Here is a 20,047-nt window from a genome sequence, read left to right as displayed (position 1 = left end):
CCGGACGCCAAGTGATGAGAAAAGCTCACTTGGCCCTTCGGGCCAGGTGAGCTAAAAAATGGGAATTTTATTTTTACAAAATTTACCTCTGGATACTATCTTATAATCATAAACAAGCTTCTGTCCAAGATTGGTACAAACCCAGGATACTTTAAGAAAGTTATTAAAGTTTTAAAAACTTTAACCACAGAGTGAATGTAATGTTTCCCGGAAGAAAAAGTCCATTTATAAGTAAAATACAGATAAAAATGGAATTTTATTTTTACAAAATTTACTTCTGGATACTATCTTTTGACCATAAACAAGCATCTGGCCAAGTTTAGTAGAAATCAAGCATAGTTTAAGAAAGTTATTAAAATTTCAAAAACTTTAACCAAAGAGTGAATATTTGTGGACGCCGCTGCCGCGGGCAATGCTGACCGAATGTAGGATCGCTATGTCTCGTTTTTTTGACAAAAATCAAAAAAATAACCTCTATCCCCAGACTTGATCTGAGCTATAGAAAATCATTGGTATATGAAGAAAATCACTTCAGCACAAAATACAAACTTATGTTTCCTATTCCTTGCACAAACCTCATAACATTTAATAAAAGTATACAAATACTCTACAAAAAAATGTGATAGGACACAAATATATTTATATATTAACAAGCACTCTTATAACAAAACATCTACAACAAATCACTCACTATTATCTTACATGTGTGTAACACTTCATTTTCTGAATTTATATTCTTATTTTCAAAATTTCATGTGTAATCCTATGTACAACAGGTAAAATACATAATCAAGTTAAGCAAAATGCTTTAATTTCAAAAATGCTTTTCCTAATACATTTATTTAAGTTAAAAGTTAAGAACATACAAATGCACTTCTTGAGATAACATTCATTTTTTTCTATAAAATTCCAATAGAATGGATATAAATTAATAGCACTATTTAATAAAGCTATAATTTGAGGAAAAAATACATTGATACTTATTGAATCATTTTAAGATAAAAATCATTTAACTCTTAATTTTAAATGTGCGGGCCTTTTTTATCAATTCTATAAATAATTTCTTCATGAAACTGTCCTAACAAATTACAATTGATATCAATACAGTTATATAACAAATGACAAAATGGACTGTGACAAAAACAAATATTATAGCATTGCTGAATTGTTAATAATTAGATATAGGAAGATAGTAAGCCTTATTTGTCCAACAACAACAATTATAATGTTGCTAGATTTCCCAAGATGATCCTACATGTACAAAAATAACATAATGTCATGAATGTATATCACTTTTGGAAGAGATAAGAATAAGTTAGAAATAAAAGAACAACTATTGAAAGATAAATAAACCACATTTGATGTGTTGATTTTAAATTGCACAATACTAAAGGAAGTACATATATTCAGGAAATGGTTAAGAGAATTTGGAATTTAGTAATAGGTCTCACTATGTTCAGTTTATCTGACATTTTTCTCACTCTTTTTAAGTACAATCTACAGATTTCTGAATTCACAGTAATTAGTGTATAATGCCATGGATTTGGACAAAATTGGATAAAACATAGACACTTACAATCCACATCATTAATTCATATCCTAGCAATGCTAATAAAACCAGAAAACCATTAAATTTCAAAACTAACAGATCTTTAGATGCATCACATAAATATCAATATACCGGTACCTATGTACTTGTATAAGCACATCACAACCAATTTCAAAAGCAGATATATGAGAATATCTAACTTTTCAGTGTTCTATATAATACTTCGAAGCAAGAATAAGTTAGCTATGTCTAAATAGACAACTACAATGGGAGATAACTCATCCATTAGCTATGTCTAAATAGACAACTACAAAGGGATTTAACTCATCCAAAGTATAAAGAACAGTTATATAGATTAGCATATACAAACAACATAGCATAATGAAAGACTACAAATGCTAACAGTCACAGATTCCTTTCTTCTGTCGCTGTTGTTCTCTTTGCTGTAGACGACGTAATGAACTATCACCATACTGTATACCTGATCCCATTCTCTCAGGGTCTAATTCACCTTAAAAAAGATAAAAATCTAATATTAGAATTGTCATTATAAATACCATATAATTTGTGGATTCCATGTTTATATTTTACAATATTAGAAATCATTTTAGTATCACATTAGTATCAACACTTATACAAGAGGCTGTCACAACGACAGCAAACCGGATTTATTAACATTTATTTGTGTCCTGGCAATATCACAAGAACCATAACTGATGAATGCTGAAAGTGAAAATCGTCAATATCAAATTTGACCTCCATTTTGTAGTCAGTATCAACATATTAAAATTTGAAAAGCTTAGATTGAATGGTTCATTAGTAAATGCAACAACGTGAATGGAAACACCATTTTACGATCTTTCAAGAACCATAACTCCTGAACGGTAAAAGTCAAAATCGTCATTATTGAACTTGACCTCTATTTTGTCATCAGTAACAACATATAAAAATTTCAAAAGCTTTGGTTGAATGGTTTATGAGAAAATGCACGGACACGACTGGAAACACCATTTTTCAATCTTTCAAGAACCATAACTCCTGAACGGTAGAAGTCAAAATCGTCATTATTGAACTTGACCTCCATTTTGTCATTAGTAACAATATATTAAAATTTGGGAAGCTTTGGTAGAGCAGTTCATGCGTAAATGCACGGACACGACTGGAAACTCCATTTTTCAATCTTTCAAGAACCATATCTCCTGAACCGTAAAAGTCAAAATCTCCATTATTGAACTTGACCTCCATTTTGTCATCAGTAACAACATATTAAAATTTGGGAAGCTTTGGTAGAACAGTTCATGGGTAAATGCACGGACACGACTGGAAACTCCATTTTTCAATCTTTCAAGAACCATAACTCCTGAACGGTAAAAGTCAAAATCGCCATTATTGAACTTGACCTTCATTTAGTTGTCAGTAACAACATATTAAAATTTTAAAAGCTTTGGTTGAACGGTTCATGAGTTAATGCACGGACAACATTTGAATGCCGCCTGCCCGCCTGCCAGCCGTACATCCCCAAATCAATAACCGACATTTTTGTCACAAAAATCCGGTTAAAAATTTAGAATGGAAATGGGGATTGTGTCAAAAAGACAACAACCAGACCATACATATTCTTTCCAACATAAAAAAAGATATTTTATTGAAAAGAATTTACTTTTAGAAAGTTGATCCATAACACAACGCTAACTCCTGTACCCCTATTTTGACATTTTTACCTATTATGTCTGTTTGTTTCGTTCACAGATTATTGGCAATATAATGGAATTGTATGCGACTGTCATACAAGTGAGAGGTTTAATTAGCTATTAATCCATGTTTAATCCACCATTTTCTTCATAAGAAAATGTCTGTGTGAAGTCAAGAATATGACAGATTTTGCCATTTGATTAGGAACTTTCCGTTTTGACTGTTCCTCAGAGTTCAGTTTATTTTTTATTTCACTTTTTACTAAAATGCACAGATAACCAATGTGAATAATATATGATTCAACTTTGACAGAAAAGCACAAATGGTAAAATAATCTGTCAATTTCAGTTCATGACTGACAATTGTGCATCTTAAAAAAAAAGAAAAAAAGAAAGATTATTTAAAGTTTTTCTGTCTACACTGAACTAATTAAGTGTACCCTAAGGAATATGAGTTGAATCTTTTAATGTTGTTATTTCTATTGTATATAACCTTAGAACAGACCTGATTCAATCTTGGTCAAAATATTTCTTGCACACTTCAGAAATGTTTCTTCAATATTTTCTCCTGTCAATGCACTGGTCTCTAAAAACATCAGTTCTACAAAATAATAAAAAATTATCATACAATATGTTTTGAAAAGATCACTTGGTAAAAATGTACAACCAATAATAAGTTTTATTTACATATGTATAGCGAGGTTGAAAGTAAGAAATATTGTAAAACAATTCTAAAGAATTAATTCTTTTTTAGTAAATTTGTTTGCAACCCTGCACTTATTATGAAAAAAAGTATTCATATGTGACCCTGCACTACTTGGGAACGATAGTATTCTTCTCCAAACCTCCACTTTTTGTAAAAGATAGTATCTATATATGACCCTGTTTTTATTGTAAATAGAATTCATCCATGACCCTGCACTTATTGTTTAAAGACAGTATTCATCTGCCACCCTGCACTTATTGTAAAAGTACTCATCAGCAATACTGCACTTTTTGTAAATGAGAGTATTCATCTGTAAACCTCCACTTATTATGAAAGATATTGGTCTGTGAACCTGCACTTATTGTAAAAGATAGCATTCATATGTGACTCTGCACTTATTGTAAAAGTTAGTACTCATCAGCAATACTACACTTTTTGTGAAATAGTATTCATATGTGACCCTGCACTTATTGTGATAGATAGTTTTATCTACATAGATAGTATTGATGTAAGAATCATACCATTTTCTTGTGCAAATCTACTGGCCTCTAGAAATGTAACTTCTCTCTCAGCTTCCAGATCTTTTTTATTTCCTACAAGGATGATGACAATGTTAGGACTGGCCAGCGTCCTAGCATCTGTCAACCAGTTTGTTAAGGCATTGTAAGTCTCTCGACTGAAATATGATAAAACAAACTTTCAAAAATTTATGATTGAAAACAGTTTTTATATTCTTTTTTGTCAGTATAGGAATTACAATTATACAAACCTCAAAAAGAAATTTCAACAATCAAAGGTCATATTTCACAATAACAAGAATGTGTCCTCAGTACACGAATGCCCCACTCGCACTATCATTTTCCATGTTCAGTGGACCGTGAAATTGGGGTAAAAACTCTAATTTGGCATTAAAATTAGAAAGATCATATCATACGGGACATGTGTACTAAGTTTGAAGTCGATTGGACTTAAACTTCATCAAAAACTGCCTTGACCAAAAACTTTAACCTGAAGTGGGACAGACGGACGGACGAACGAACAGACAGACGGACGGACGCACAGACCAGAAAACATAATGCCCCTCTACTTTCGTAGGTGGGGCATAAAAACAGGAAAACACTTCAAATATAAAATAAATGACACTTCAATTTTTCAACATTTGTATGTCAATAATTTCCTTATGCCACCTGTTAAATGAAAAGTTATCTTTCTGTTTTTACTGACTAGAATGATTTTTTTTATTCAACTGCATAATCATCTTTGAATCTTTTTAATCATGTGCAATTGTGCATATGCAAATACTGTGGTCAAAGGTTAACCTTGAATTTTGATTATTCATCACAGAAAATTTTATTTACCCACCTGCTGACTATAGATGACTTACCTTGTTATATCATACACAAGAAGGGCACCTGCTGCACCTCTGTAATAACTTCTTGTTACAGATCTGAAATATATCATTTGGAAATTAAACTAGAGGCTCTAAAAAGCCTGTGTCGCTCACCTTGGTCTATGTGACTATTAAACAAAAGAAGCAGATGGATTCATGACAAAATTGTATTTTGGTGATGTTGGTGTGTTTGTACATCTTACTTTACTGAACATCCTTGCTGCTTACAATTATCTCTATCTATAATGAACTTGGCCCAGTAGTTTCAGTGGAAAATGTTAGTAAAAATTTACAAATTTTATAAAAATTGTTGAAAATTGACTATAAAGGACAATAACTCCTTAGGGGGTCAATTGACCATTTCGGTCATGTTGACTTATTTGTAAATCTTACTTTGCTGAACATTATTGCTGTTTACAGTTTATCTCTATCTATAATAATATTCAAGACAATAACCAAAAACAGCAAAATTTCCTTAAAATTACCAATTCAGGGGCAGCAACCCAACAACGGGTTGTCCGATTCATCTGAAAATTTCGGGGCAGATAGATCTTGACCTGATAAACAATTTAACCCCATGTCAGATTTGCTCTAAACGCTTTGGTTTTTGAGTTATAAGCCAAAAACTGCATTTTACCCCTATGTTCTATTTTTAGCCATGGCGGCCATCTTGGTTGGATGGCCGGGTCATCGAACACATTTTTTAAACTAGATACCCCAAAGATGATTGTAGATAAGTTTGGATTAATTTGGCCCAGTAGTTTCAGAGGAGAAGATTTTTGTAAAAGATTACTAAGATTTACGAAAAATGGTTAAAAATTGACTATAAAGGGCAATAACTCCTAAAGGGGTCAACTGACCATTTCGGTCATGTTGACTTATTTGTAAATCTTACTTTGCTGAACATAATGGCTGTTTACGGTTTATCTCTATCTATAATAATATACAAGATAATAACCAAAAACAGCAAAATTTCCTTAAAATTACTAATTCAGGGGCAGCAACCCAACAACAGGTTGTCAGATTCATCTGAAAATTTCAGGGTAGATAGATCTTCACCTGATAAACAATTTTACCAAATGTCAGATTTGCTCTAAATGCTTTGGTTTTTAAGTTATAAGCAAAAAACTGCATTTTACCCTTATGTTCTATTTTTAGCCGTGGCGGCCATCTTGGTTGGTTGGCCGGGTCACCGGACACATTTTTTAAACTAGATACCCCAAAGATAATTGTGGCCAAGTTTGGATAAATTTGGCCCAGTAGTTTCAGAGGAGAAGATTTTTGTAAAAGATTACTAAGATTTACGAAAAATGGTTAAAAATTGACTATAAAGGGCAATAACTCCTATATGGGTCAACTGACCATTTCGGTCATATTGACTTATTTGTAAATCTTACTTTGCTGAACATTATTGCTGTTTATAGTTTATCTCTATCTATAATAATATTCAAGATAATAACCATATACCGGCAAAATTTCCTTAAAATTGCCAATTCAGGGGCAGCAACCCAACAACGAGTTGTCCGATTCGTCTGAAAATTTCAGGCCAGATAGATCGTGACTTAATAAACAATTTAACCCACGGTCAGATTTGCTCTAAATGCTTTGGTTTCAGAGTTATAAGCCAAAAACTGCATTTGACCCATATGTTCTATTTTTAGCCATGGCAGCCATCTTGGTTGGTTGGCCGGGTAACCGAACACATTTTTAAAACTAGATACCCCAATGATTATTGTGACCAAGTTTGGTTAAATTTGGCCCAGTAGTTTCAGAGGAGAAGATTTTTGTAAAAGTTAACGACGACGGACGACGGCGAACGACGACGGACGCCAAGTGATGAGAAAAGCTCACTTGGCCCTTCGGGCCAGGTGAGCTAAAAAAGTTCAAATCAGTCTTCAACATGAAACAAACAAAACCTTCAATTTTTTTTTCTATTCTCAATTTTATATCAATAATTATGACACTACATTCTGATAATATCCATACAGCCTTTATTATCAAATATATTACTGTGGATTCATATAATTTCGTGGGTATCAATTTTCGTGGATTGCTGAAAACTTTTATATTTGTGGATATTTGATTTCGTGGTTTTGCCAATCTCTGTATACAAAGCCTACTGAAAATATGTTATTCGTTGAACATTTGAACCTGTATCCACGAAACCCACGAAAATTGGTATCTAACGAATAATAATGAATCCACAGTAATCAGTAGTTGTAAACAGTTATTAGGTCACTTTGTTTAAAGTCTTCATATATTCACAAAGTTGTCATAGCAACCAACATTTATCACTTTACTATGTTTACACCCAAACTTTTGTTCAAGGTACTTTGTTGTCCTGGTCACCTACCTGAATCTTTCCTGACCAGCAGTGTCCCAGATCTGTAACTTCACTGATTTACCGCCAACATTTACCACTTTACTTCCAAACTCTACTCCAATAGTGTGATTAGAATCTTGTTTAACTGCAAAATTTACAATTTTTTATCAGTATCACCAGCAGACTTGGGGTAATTGTAATTGTAATCATTAATCAGCTGTAATTGATTACAATTATTCAAGTAATCATTGTAATCATTAATCAGCCAAAAATCTGATTACATGTAATTTAATTTAATCAATTACTTTTCAAAATGCCCTGTAATCCTGATTACATTTTGATTACATTCTGATTACAATGAAAAAAATCTTGAACTGTGTTTATACTATGATATTGTACATATATTCACAAATTAAAGATGTACATATATATATTTGATAAAAAAAACCTGTTATACTTAAGCATTATTATATTTTTTTTAACCCTGAATTATAATCTTTTGTTAATATCAGACTTGGGGTAATTGTAATTGTAATCATTAATCAGCTGTAATTGATTACAATTTTTCAAGTAATCAGTGTAATCATTAATCAGCCAAGAATATGATTACATGTAATTTAATTTAATCAATTACTTTTCAAAATACCCTGTAATCATGATTACTTTTTGATTACATTCTGATTACCATGAAAAAAATCTAAAATTGTGTTTTGGTCATTAAATGAACCTCTTTGTTATTCATATTTGATAAATTTTAAACATACTAAAATTATTTGGTTACTTTAAGCATGTCTACTTGAACCAGTAAAAAATAAACTGTTACAGTATTTTGAAGTCATCATTAGCCTAAGCAGAGACATATAATACAATTATATACCTTTTATCTTGGTAAAAGATATTTTACATACATGTATATTCATCGTTTTATAATGATCTTCATATTAATATTTGATAATAACTGTTATATATTCAAGTAATACTTTTCTTTAATCCTGAATTATAATCTTTTGTTAATTTTTGTGATTTTTATCAACTTTGAATTGACAGGTAGGAGACTAATTAAGGTTTGTTTTTATTGCAATTACAAATTGAGTATAGCTGTAGGGAAATATATATGATAAAAGATAAATCAGACATGAACATTTATCTAATTAGCACAAACTAAACTAAAAGAAGGACACATATGTTGTTTAATTTTTTTGTATTGGACTGGACATGTAAAATGCAATGATTTTTAGTACTTACATATTGTTTACAATTTGATTAAACACTTCTATTCAAATTTAACATAGTTTTAACTGGTAACTTTATTTCATCCATACTTAAACTTCCATAAACTGCAACTTGGAATACATATAAATTATGAAAGAGGTCAGAAGACAAACAAAAAACTCTTCATTAATATTAACTTAATATTGTGATTATTGTAAACTTTAAATTGACAGGTAGGAAACCAATTAAGGTTTGTTTTTATTGCAATTTCCAATTGAGTATAGCTGTAGGACAATATATCTATAATACTAAAATTACGAGGTCCAATTTGTCAGCCGTCATCACGTAAAAACGACGAATCACAGAATTCAACTTTATATATAACTAATATAGTACAAAGGTGTATATTAAAAATTACACCACTCCAGGCCCTTTTGTTTTCCACGTAATTAATATTGCCAATAATTAAAAAGTTCCGGGTCGAGTCCGCTACCGATACCAATAGTATATTCACCTGTTACCTATTACCTTATCTGTACGTTCCGCATCTGACAGGCACACCACCAAACGTTGTATTCAGGATTAATATGCTATATACACGGGTCATAACCACAGGGTTGACACTACTAAATTGTCAAATTGTTACCTATTGTAGTATTTTAATCAGTAAGACTTTCTAAGATAACAATACGAATACTAAAAATCTGGACTAAAAATAAGGCGTATAGGTACAGTTTTCAATTTGTTAGTGGGCATGACGTAAAACAGCGAAGCAAAGAATTCAACTTTATTTATAACTTATATAGGACAATGCTGTTGATTAAAAAATACTTCATTCCAGGACCTTTCGTTTTCCAAATAATTAATATTATTGTTTCAGTTCGACAGGTTCAAACAGAAAGACTTGAAAGCAGAGAAAAACTGTGTATCTTATAATCGGCATGACTTTATCAGATGACAATACTAATACTAAAATAAGGCTTGCACATAGTTATATACTTTAATTCAGTCACGGACCCGTGATATCACGGGTGTGTTCTAGTATGATAAAAGATTAATCAAACATGTGAAAATTTATCTAATTAGCAAAAACTAAATTAAAAGTAGGACAAATATCTTGTTTAATATAAGCAAGTTTTTGTATGTACTCGGACTCGACATGTAAATTGCATTGACTTATAGTACTTGTATTTTGTTTTAAAAAAATTTGTTTAAACAATTCTATTAATTTTTTTCATAATTTTTATCTGTTAACTTTATTTCATCCATATTTTAACTTCCAAAAACTGCACCTTGAAATACATATAAAGTCTGGAAGAGGTCAGAAGACAAACAGCAAACTCTTTATAAAGCCATATTTAATTGAAGTCAAAATGATTCAGAGATCAATGATGATAAAGTGTAATGGGTGACACAATGTTCATGTATGTCTGTAGTTAACTTTTGTGGTTTATTAAATAGATGAAGTTTGAAGTTATCATTTTAAAATATACAAAACAAAATTCTTTCTAAAAAGAACTAACGTTATATTAATTGTTAATTCATTCTCATCATTCAAAATGTTTTTTTTTAATTCATTGTAATCAGATGTAATCATGATTACTTATCATGATTACTTTGCCAATGTAATCATTAATTTAATCAGACACTTTCAGAAATGAAGTAATCATTAATTTAATTTAATCGTACAAATGACAAAGTAATTGTAATTTAATCAATTACATTGAAAGTAATCGGACCCATCTCTGATCACCAGTTTACAAATCACTTTGTTTGACACGGCTGAATTTTCTATAGCTTGAAGTCACTTTTTTTTCATTGTTTTTACTTTTGTTGTTCTAATAATAGTTATTTCAAAAGATATTAGATACCCTGTTCACACCTCTTTACTATTTTTTGAAAAAAATCTCAAATTGTAAAAAAATCTTTAGTAATGAGAAGAAATTTGTCTGTAAAATGAAAAAGAATTTTGAAAAAATAACAGCAGATTTGTATGATATTTCAGTATATAAAATTACTGTAAAAGAGTTGTCAATATCTTGTATCATATGTCTCTAGCTTTAGTACATTTAACATGTAAATTGCTTTATTACAATGTTAGTGTTGACAGTTGTTATCATATATAGATCAGTTTATGTCTAAAATATTATACACTGGATTGTACATACATTATATATAAATATAAATTGGACCAGTGAAGTTTGCATTAAAATGAAGTTTGAAATCAAATAAGTATATTTTTACTTACATTTATTTTCTATAAACTGATGTAAAATACAAGATTTTCCTGTACCAGCACTCCCTATCACCAAGAATTTAAATAAGAAGTCTGAAAAATAAAATATAATGTTGGTATACAGCAATTATTTACACTACAGTTATTCTATGAATGAAATACATGTACATGCATAAAGAACATGCATTTTTTATGAGCAGAAGCCAATTTGCTTGAATGTGTAAGCACTATTTACTAGAGTAAGTCATAAATGTCATTAGTGGTTGTCTCCAGTCTAATATGGATGTTTTTTCATCCTTGAGTAAAGTTGTTTTTGATGGCAGATATTTAATAGTGTGTTGAAATTATTTACAACTATATATTCTCAGCTGACTTCAAGGTTGACATAAAATATTAACTATGCACAACTCACATCTCCTTTTAATCAAATTATTATTATATGTGTTATTGAGTTGCAGTTTCTTTGACCTATATTCAACATTCTGTTCTAGACTATTTAACATTTTAAATTTCAAAATTCTTATACAATGTATGTATGTCATATGTATTGATGCATTTAACTTTTATATATCTAGTGGACGGTACCTCGATTCCTCAAATGACTGAATAACACTGTTAATATCCGAAAAACACTTGAGATTTTAATATTAGCACATATTGGTGACTTTTAAACATTGACTATTAAATAATATTATATTATCAATGTATTTTATAGCTTGAAAATGATTTACAGAAAGCAGATAAGTTCACTATAAAACTTTATAAATTTAGTGTGTCATCGAACATGGTGACCACAGAAATCACAATGTACACACTAATTTTAAAATGATCTTTATGAACTTATCTCTTTTCTGTAAATCATTTTAAGGTTATAAAATACATTGATTATATATCATTACAGTCGATTCCACTTAATTGCATACCGCTTAAGGTAGATACATGGTATACCGCCATCTTGGATTGTACAATCACAGTAAAAAATCGGTCTAGTTATTTGCCTAAATCTGCAAATTTGGAGACAGATTTTCAACTTAAAGGTTAGACTGTTTAATAATATAAAGAAAACTTGGTATTTTTTTTGTATAATTTAAAATGTTTAAACAAATATCATTTTTTTTTGTTTTTAGAATCATTTTTTTCAAATGGACCATTTAAGGGAAGATAACTCTTTTAGTAAAAAAATTATACTGGACTGATAGGGAATTTTTTTCTTTTTACTTGTAGCAAGAAAACAAGTTCGGTGACACCATATTTTCTTTTTATTTTCTTAAAATATATTACAAAAACTATCTTTTCACAATTTATTTCAAAATTCTATCTCATAGATTTTTTTTTATGCACACAAATGTGTTTTTCCATGAACAATCTAACCAAATTTAGGCAATTTTCAACGACATATAGCTTGAAAAATAGCACAGTGATCCATACTTTTTGTTATATTTTTGAAAAGAGCATAGTAAAATCTTCATTTTGGCTAAGTATAAGAAAATTCTGTCTCAAAAAATATTTACTTATGATCTACCTTAATAGCATAATTCGATTAATTGCATACTTTTCTCCTGCACAAAACCATTTCCCATTCATCTAATGTTAAATTGTACGGTTATATGCATAGCCCCACAAGTGGCATTTCGGTTAATTGCATAGAAAATAATCGCCAGCTAGATATGCTTAGTTAAAACTAACGAGATTTTTGACCGGAAACAGCAATTTGATAAGTATATTTTTCTTGAATGCATCATAATTTTTTATTTTATTTCACATTTACTTCTGTGTTATTTAAATAAATTTTTAAAACAGTTTCTTTCGTGTTTATATGATTATAAACTAGAGGCTCTAAAGAGCCTGTGTCGCTCACCTTGGTCTATGTGCATATTAAACAAAGGACACAGATGGATTCATGACAAAATTGTGTTTTGCTGATAGTGATGTGTTTGTAGATCTTACTTTATTGAACATTCTTGGTACTTAGAATTTTCTCTATCTATAATAAAATTGAACCTTTAGATACAGTGAAAAATATTTTGTAAAAATTTACAAAAATTTACCAATTTAGTGAAAATTGTTAAAAATTGAATAAAATGGGCAACAACTCCTTAAGTGGTCAACTGACGATTTTGGTCATTGTTGACTTATTTCTAGATCTTACTTAGCTGAACATTATTGCTGTTTACAAGTTATCTCTATCTACAACAATATTCAAGATAATAACCAAAAACAGCAAAATTTCCTTAAAATTACTAATTCAGGGGCAGCAACCCAACAACAGCTTATCCGATTTATCTGAAAATTTCAGGGCAAATAGATCTTGACCTGTTACACAATTTTACCCTTTGTCAGATTTGCTCTAAATGCTTTGGATTTTGAGTTATAAGCCCAAAACTGCATTTTACCCCTATGTTCTATTTTTAGCCATGGCGGCCATCTTGGATGGTTGGCCGGGTCACCGGACACATTTTTTAAACAAGAGACCCCAATGATGATTTTAGCCAAGTTTGGTGTAATTTGGCCAAGTAGTTTCAGAGGAGAAGATGTAAAAGATTACTAAGATTTATGAAAAATGGTTAAAAATTGACTATTAAGGGCAATAACTCCTAAAGGGGTCAACTGACCATTTCGGTCTTGTTGACTTATTTGTAAATCTTTTTTTGCTGAACATTATTGCTGTTTACAGTTTATCTCTATCTATAATAATATTCAAGATAATAACCAAAAACAGCAAAATTTCATTAAAATTACTTATTCTGGGGCAGCAACCCAAAACCGGGTTGTCCAATTCATCTGAAAATTTCAGGGCAGGTAGATCTTGACCTGATAAACAAATTTACCTCATGTCAGATTTACTCGAAATGCTTTGGTTTTTGAGTTATAAGCCAAAAACTGCATTTTACCCAAGGTTCTATTTTTAGCCATGGCGGCCATCTTGATTGGATGGCTGGGTCACTGGATACATTTTTCAAACTACATACCCCAAAGATGGTTGTCGCCAAGTTTGGATTGATTTGGCCAAGTAGTTTCAGAGGAGAAGATTTTTGTAAAAGATTACTAAGATTTACGAAAAATGGTTAAAAATTGACTATAAAGGGCAATAACTCCTAAAGGGGTCAACTGACCATTTCGGTCATGTTGACTTATTTGTAAATATTACTTTGCTGAACATTATTGCTGTTTACAGTTTATCTCTATCTATAATAATATTCAAGATAATAACCAAAAACAGCAAAATTTCCTTAAAATTACTAATTCAGGGGCAGCAACCCAACAACAGGTTATCCGATTTATCTGAAAATTTCAGGGCAGATAGATCTTGATCTGTTACACAAGTTTACCCCATGTCAGAATTGCTTTAAATGCTTTGGTTTTTGAGTTATAAGCCAAAAACTGCATTTTACCCCTATGTTCTATTTTTAGCCATGGCGGCCATCTTGGATGGTTGGCCGGGTCACCGGACACATTTTTTAAACTAGATACCCCAATGATGATTTTGGCCAAGTTTGGTGTAATTTGGCCCAGTAGTTTCAGAGGAGAAGATTTTTGTAAAAGTTAACGACGCCAGACGACGGACGACAGACGACGGACGACGGACGCCAAGTGATGGGAAAAGCTCACTTGGCCCTTTGGGCCAGGTGAGCTAAAAAGGCCTCGATGTGTACACAGGTAAAGTTTCCCATATTCTATTTTAAGCCTCGAGGTCATAAAAATCTCAATCAGCTGATTGTTGTAAAAACACAACCATTCTATGATCTTCTATCTCATAAGGTGTTAATTATCGATTGCATTTCAAACATTGTTGATAGATTACATTTTGGTGTATCTTTTAAACAATAATGCCTGCTAATTATCGATCATTATTCAATGTGCAATCTCGTAATTTGGCTAGGGGTTATCTACATTTATGTTAAATATTACAGGGCATTTATACATTTATATGGTTGAAGAATTTCATACATCAATCTTTCATTTTTAATATATTTTGAAAAGAATATTAACTTAAAATTATTATATTTTCTCACTTTCAACACTCGTGTCCAGCAAATAACCTGTGCAGGGCCCCATTACCTGTTTACTGCTTTGCATACGAAACTAACGAGGTTAAAGTAACAGTGTTACATCACTGTGCAATCGGTAAATACTGCATATTAAAGGCAGTTCATTACACATTTATTGTATCAAATGATTATAAACTGTGTAGCATTGTTCATCAGTTTGTTTTAATCAAAGCGTAACAATATAATTTGAACATCCGGGTCATCGACACAAATCTATTTTTAGAATAACTTTATTTTCGTATCTCAGGTAAAGGAAAAGTCGGTACATAAATAAACTAAAACTAAATGTGTTTATAAACTTTATTGAATGAATAAACAATGAAATAAAATGCATGACACTAGTCAAATAACTTTTATTAGAATAAATAATCATTCAATATGTTGTAAGTGGATTATGGACGATCATCTTTCTTCAGGATTTCCTTACTAATCTGCACTATTGATGTTATTTGACTCCGTATTTTGGCATTTCGGATGGCTATGCAAATAACCTGAATGTACTGCAGGGCTCACGCTACCAGGCGACTTGGGCGAAGAAGTCGCCCTCCCGACCGTCACTTCGCTTTCCCCGACCCCCAAAAGCGAAAACAAGTCGCCCTGTTCTTGACGAAAGTCGCTTTAAGTCGCTTCCGTCATCGGACATTTTCAATTTTTACCAAGTTGATGAAACATCAATTTTTTACTGATAATTAAAGAAATTCAGACATAAACTATTCATTATCTTTAGAAAAGAGGTTGAAGCATTGTCTTCGCAGTGTGTATCAGGTTATTTGATAAAAATACAACTTTTTATCACTTCGTGCATTTTCGCAAGTTCCGGTGCTTGTTACTCGAAAACGTACATCAACCTAAATTTCGGCGGCAAAATAAGTTTGTTACTTCATTTAAACGTGATAAAAGTTGCCTCCAGTAAATGTTTAATCCATTTATTGCATTAAAACCGTCATGTTCCTTTCCAAATAACTTGTCAAACATCGTTTATTTTTGTAAATTTTCTTGCATTCGTCCGCCATTGACCGATTTCTAAACTACGGATCTGAACCGGACCAGCTATGACCGAAATCCGTACTTTTACAATAATTACTACGGACGCACGGATGGAACAGCTGACAGAAGAATATTGATCCCAAAGGGAAAAATTACGCATCCCACACACATTAAGAGACTTTTGGTTACATCTAATTGATTGGTGTATATAATTCCCTATATTTTTTATGAATGTTTCAAACTATTGATTAAAGTTGCTTAACTCTGAGACTATTATACTAATATCAATATATTATGGCCCAGCTTAATAACTTTTGTATTTTTTTTATGAGAAACACTGAATTTCATACACAAGATAATTTTTAATTAAATTGTAATTGATATAATTTCTTTACATTTTTTAAAATAATTTTTTTTTTAGTGCTAGATATTTAGTTGGTAGTTTCTCACAAGAACCTTAGTAAAACTTAAACAACTTTTAATTTCAAATGTTACTTTAATTGTAATTTTTTACTCATATGAATTGAACAACATAAAAAGAACATTATTTACATATGGCCCTTTATACTATTGTAAAATCCAAACATTGTAGCGCACCCGCGCGAATGAGCACTTCTCTTTCAAATCTCACCACTTCTCCCTATCAGTTTCAAAAAGAGAAGTCACTTCTCCCTATAATTCTGAAGTAGTGTGAGCCCTGTACTGTATTTATAATCAATGTTAAAAGGCACCAATATGTGCTAATATTAAAATTTCAAGTGTTGTTCGGTCATTACAAGTGTTATTCGGATAATAACAGTGTTATTCAGTCATTCATGTTACCCTCTAGCAGTGATTTTGCTAGCGCTCGTCACTTTCGTATTTTACGAAAAGGTTTTAGAAATGACGAAAATATTTCATATCAATTTCGTCAAAAAGGTGTTAAAAGTTGTGATGACAAGTAATCCGCCTATCGCCAATCAGATGGGTCACTAATCCCTTAATTATCATTATAAAACCTCATAAATGATCATCATAATAATCTATTTAAGTTAAATCAGTCAGTCAGCTTTTCATTTTAATCATTTCTCACAGTTCAGTTGTATTTTCGTCATTTGAACAAAATTGATAAACTTCCCGGACATTTCAACTTTATTTTATTTTCAATATTTCCCTTACGATCATAATTTGCAGTTTGCTTGTCGTAGTTTCGTCAGTTCAACGTATTTTCGTCATACTTTATATAAATATTCATTAAAAACTTTCGACAACTTCGATTAAAAAGAATGAACTTTATTAAAAACGTAAATATTTTCACTTGCAAACAGGTGCTTCCTGTTCTATGCATTGCGCATGCGTTAAAGTTCGAAAATGAATCCGGTTTTGTTCTGAAATTATTATCCAATTGTCACTTCCCGTTTTCATTTCATTTTGTTTAAAAATCGAAAGTAAACGTGATCTAGTCTACAGTCATAAGAATCGTCACATTAAGTATAGATGCAGATTCTTCTATCCAATATTAAAGAAATTGATTCCAAATAGATATTAAAACGTATTTTCAAGGATATAAATGATTGTGAAGTGAAAAAGTTGTTACAAGTTCACTTGTACAGTGGTTAAAAAATAGAGGCACCCAACTTTTGTTGATAATTAAGGGGTGTGCCCTGAAAATAACTGAAGTGAAGTTTTGATCTTATTACCAGATCCCTATTCTTATCTTCATATCTTAGCATCACATCATTCAATTCATTCAATATTGCCAATAACTGCCTACATAAGCAATCCTAAAGTCTTCAAAGATCCTAGACTAGTCCTTAAAGGACTTGGACATATATGTATAGCTAGTTTGAACATCCTAGATCCCTTGCTTTATAAAAAAAATAAGGCTGATTTTTATCGCGCAAAAGTGACTAAAGCCCTCAAAATCCTCAGCTAAAACCCTGCCCTCTAGTGGATGATAGGCTTAAAACTTTCCAAACAGCACAGGTAAGTCTGTACGCAGAGTAGTTTTTGAGGTGAAAATACGGCCATATTTGTCCATTTGTTATGATGAACCTTAAGGTCTAACTCCTGTTGGAACCATTCATGTATATTCTCAATAGAAAAGAAGAAGAACATGATTGATGCACTAAATGGACAATAACAAGAAAATGGTGTAGCCTGTAGTGTAGGAGAAATAAAGCGAATCAATAAAAAGACAATATGCCATAATATGCCTTGGTAGTAGGATTTTACAATTATATGCCTAATTCTGTGATGTCATATTCTAAAAAAGACCTAAATAATGTCACTGTCAAAAAAGTGTGATGACAGACGACGAGCCAAACAAGTAGACAGGATGTTTCACTTCCGCGCAGAAAAATGAGTGAACTACGAAATTCACGACTCCTGGACAGGTGTATTTACAGCATTCAAACACCATTCAATTACCGTATGATTCAGACATTTCCAAACTACGACTTGACGCATTAAATTGACCTGGTAAGGCTAAAAAGGATTCTATTTTCAGTGTTGACAGCTGATATCATGAAATCTCGTTCAATTTTTTGACGAGACTATGACTAAAGGTTGGTACAAACACGGAAAGAAACTGATTAATATCCGAAATAGAACCCTTTTTTACCCAGTAATTATTTTAAAAGGATCCTTGGTGGGGTTTACAAAATAGAGAATATAGGAAGAAATATAAATGATAAATAATACTAGCATGGAAAAAATAAATCCTGAATACAAAATTGAAGGCACGGTCTGTTTGATTTAATACTGTAAGTTAAAATACTTGTATGAGAACTAGTTTTTGTGGATCGAACCAGACAATCAAATGATGATTACCCTTGTTTCACTTTCAATGTTGACGGCATTTATTTCCTGAACATGCTCTAACTAGACAATTCACTTCAGAGAGCAAGTGAATAATTCAGATATTTGTCAGCTTATTTTTGACAACATTGAAACGGCCAAATTGACCGCTCAAAGCGAATTATTATTTCACTTTTATTAATAATTGAATTACTTTCTCATCATACTTCGTAGCGGATGCTCCTTTAAGGTTTGTTTAAATGTGACTTTAAATTTTCAATGCTTGTAAACTTTAATTAAGGTTATTGTCTAGATATCTTATAAAGTTTATGATACATCTTGAAGTTAGAAGAAACAGTAGCATATTCTTTATAGATTAGATAAAAAACCTGCATCGTCAAAATCACCAATCATCAACATGCCTGTAGTTGTTGGGTAATCGATCTTTATTGCAGTTGTATAAGTCAACCCTTGGACTGTGAACAATCCAGAAGATGAAATTGGTTAAGCATCTTTCGGCCTAGATAAAACTGTTATCAATATTCATCAAATATATCTCGGAATTCTAATGGGACTAAACTGTGCACCACTTATTGCGGAACCGTTTCTGTGTTGTTTGTAGGTACAATTTATGATTAAAATCAGCAATGACCCGTCGAAACAATATCTGAGACACACAATTAATAAAACTTAAGTATTTTGATGATATATGGTGGCTCTCAATAATAAAGACGCCAGTATGTACATTAACGAGGTTTATCCTGCAGAACTGACTTTAAATAAAGCCAATAGTAATAATAGGCAGTGTCCTTTCTTGAATCTTGACATCTATGGACATCTTTTAGCACAAAAGTTATCATGATTAAATTTGACCAACATAATAATATGTTTTTGTGACTTCAATTTTAGTATCAGGCATTTGACTCATTTGTAGATCTTACTTTGCTGAACAATTTTGTCATTTACACTTTCTCTCTTTCTATAATAATATTAAAGATAATACATAACCAAAAACTAGTTCTGTATTAATTAAGCTAAACGGGACAGTTTACCTTAACTATTTGTTGTCTTCGGCTAATATATTTTTAGGTTGCTTTTTGAAATTATTGTTTCTTAAAGACGGATC

At 31.3% G+C, this 20,047-nt stretch overlaps 1 protein-coding gene across 1 annotated transcript; it reads right to left on the bottom strand.

Annotated features, from left to right (window-relative positions):
- Positions 1-740: 740 nt before the first annotated feature.
- LOC139516378 (ras-related protein Rab-4B) lies at positions 741-18,701 on the bottom strand. Its single transcript, XM_071306447.1, has 7 exons — positions 18,553-18,701; positions 11,120-11,200; positions 7,690-7,804; positions 5,331-5,393; positions 4,468-4,622; positions 3,746-3,841; positions 741-2,060 (listed from the first exon to the last, which is right to left on the bottom strand). The coding sequence occupies exons 1-7, from the start codon at positions 18,566-18,568 to the stop codon at positions 1,948-1,950; spliced, it is 639 nt and encodes a 212-aa protein (XP_071162548.1). The 5' UTR covers positions 18,569-18,701; the 3' UTR covers positions 741-1,947.
- Between the last annotated feature and the right edge of the window lie 1,346 nt (positions 18,702-20,047).

The sequence above is a fragment of the Mytilus edulis genome, chromosome 3 (genome assembly GCF_963676685.1).
Source record: "Mytilus edulis chromosome 3, xbMytEdul2.2, whole genome shotgun sequence".
NCBI lineage: Eukaryota > Metazoa > Mollusca > Bivalvia > Mytilida > Mytilidae > Mytilus > Mytilus edulis.
Note: the sequence above shows the minus strand (reverse complement) of the source record. Positions and strands in the feature narration are given on the sequence as shown.

Coding starts and splice junctions, on each gene's coding strand:
- LOC139516378 (XM_071306447.1), bottom strand. Junction 5,394..7,689: donor GCTGGTCAGGAAAGATTCAG/GTAGGTGACCAG, acceptor GATATATTTCAG/ATCTGTAACAAGAAGTTATT. Junction 2,061..3,745: donor TTTGACCAAGATTGAATCAG/GTCTGTTCTAAG, acceptor ATCTTTTTTAAG/GTGAATTAGACCCTGAGAGA.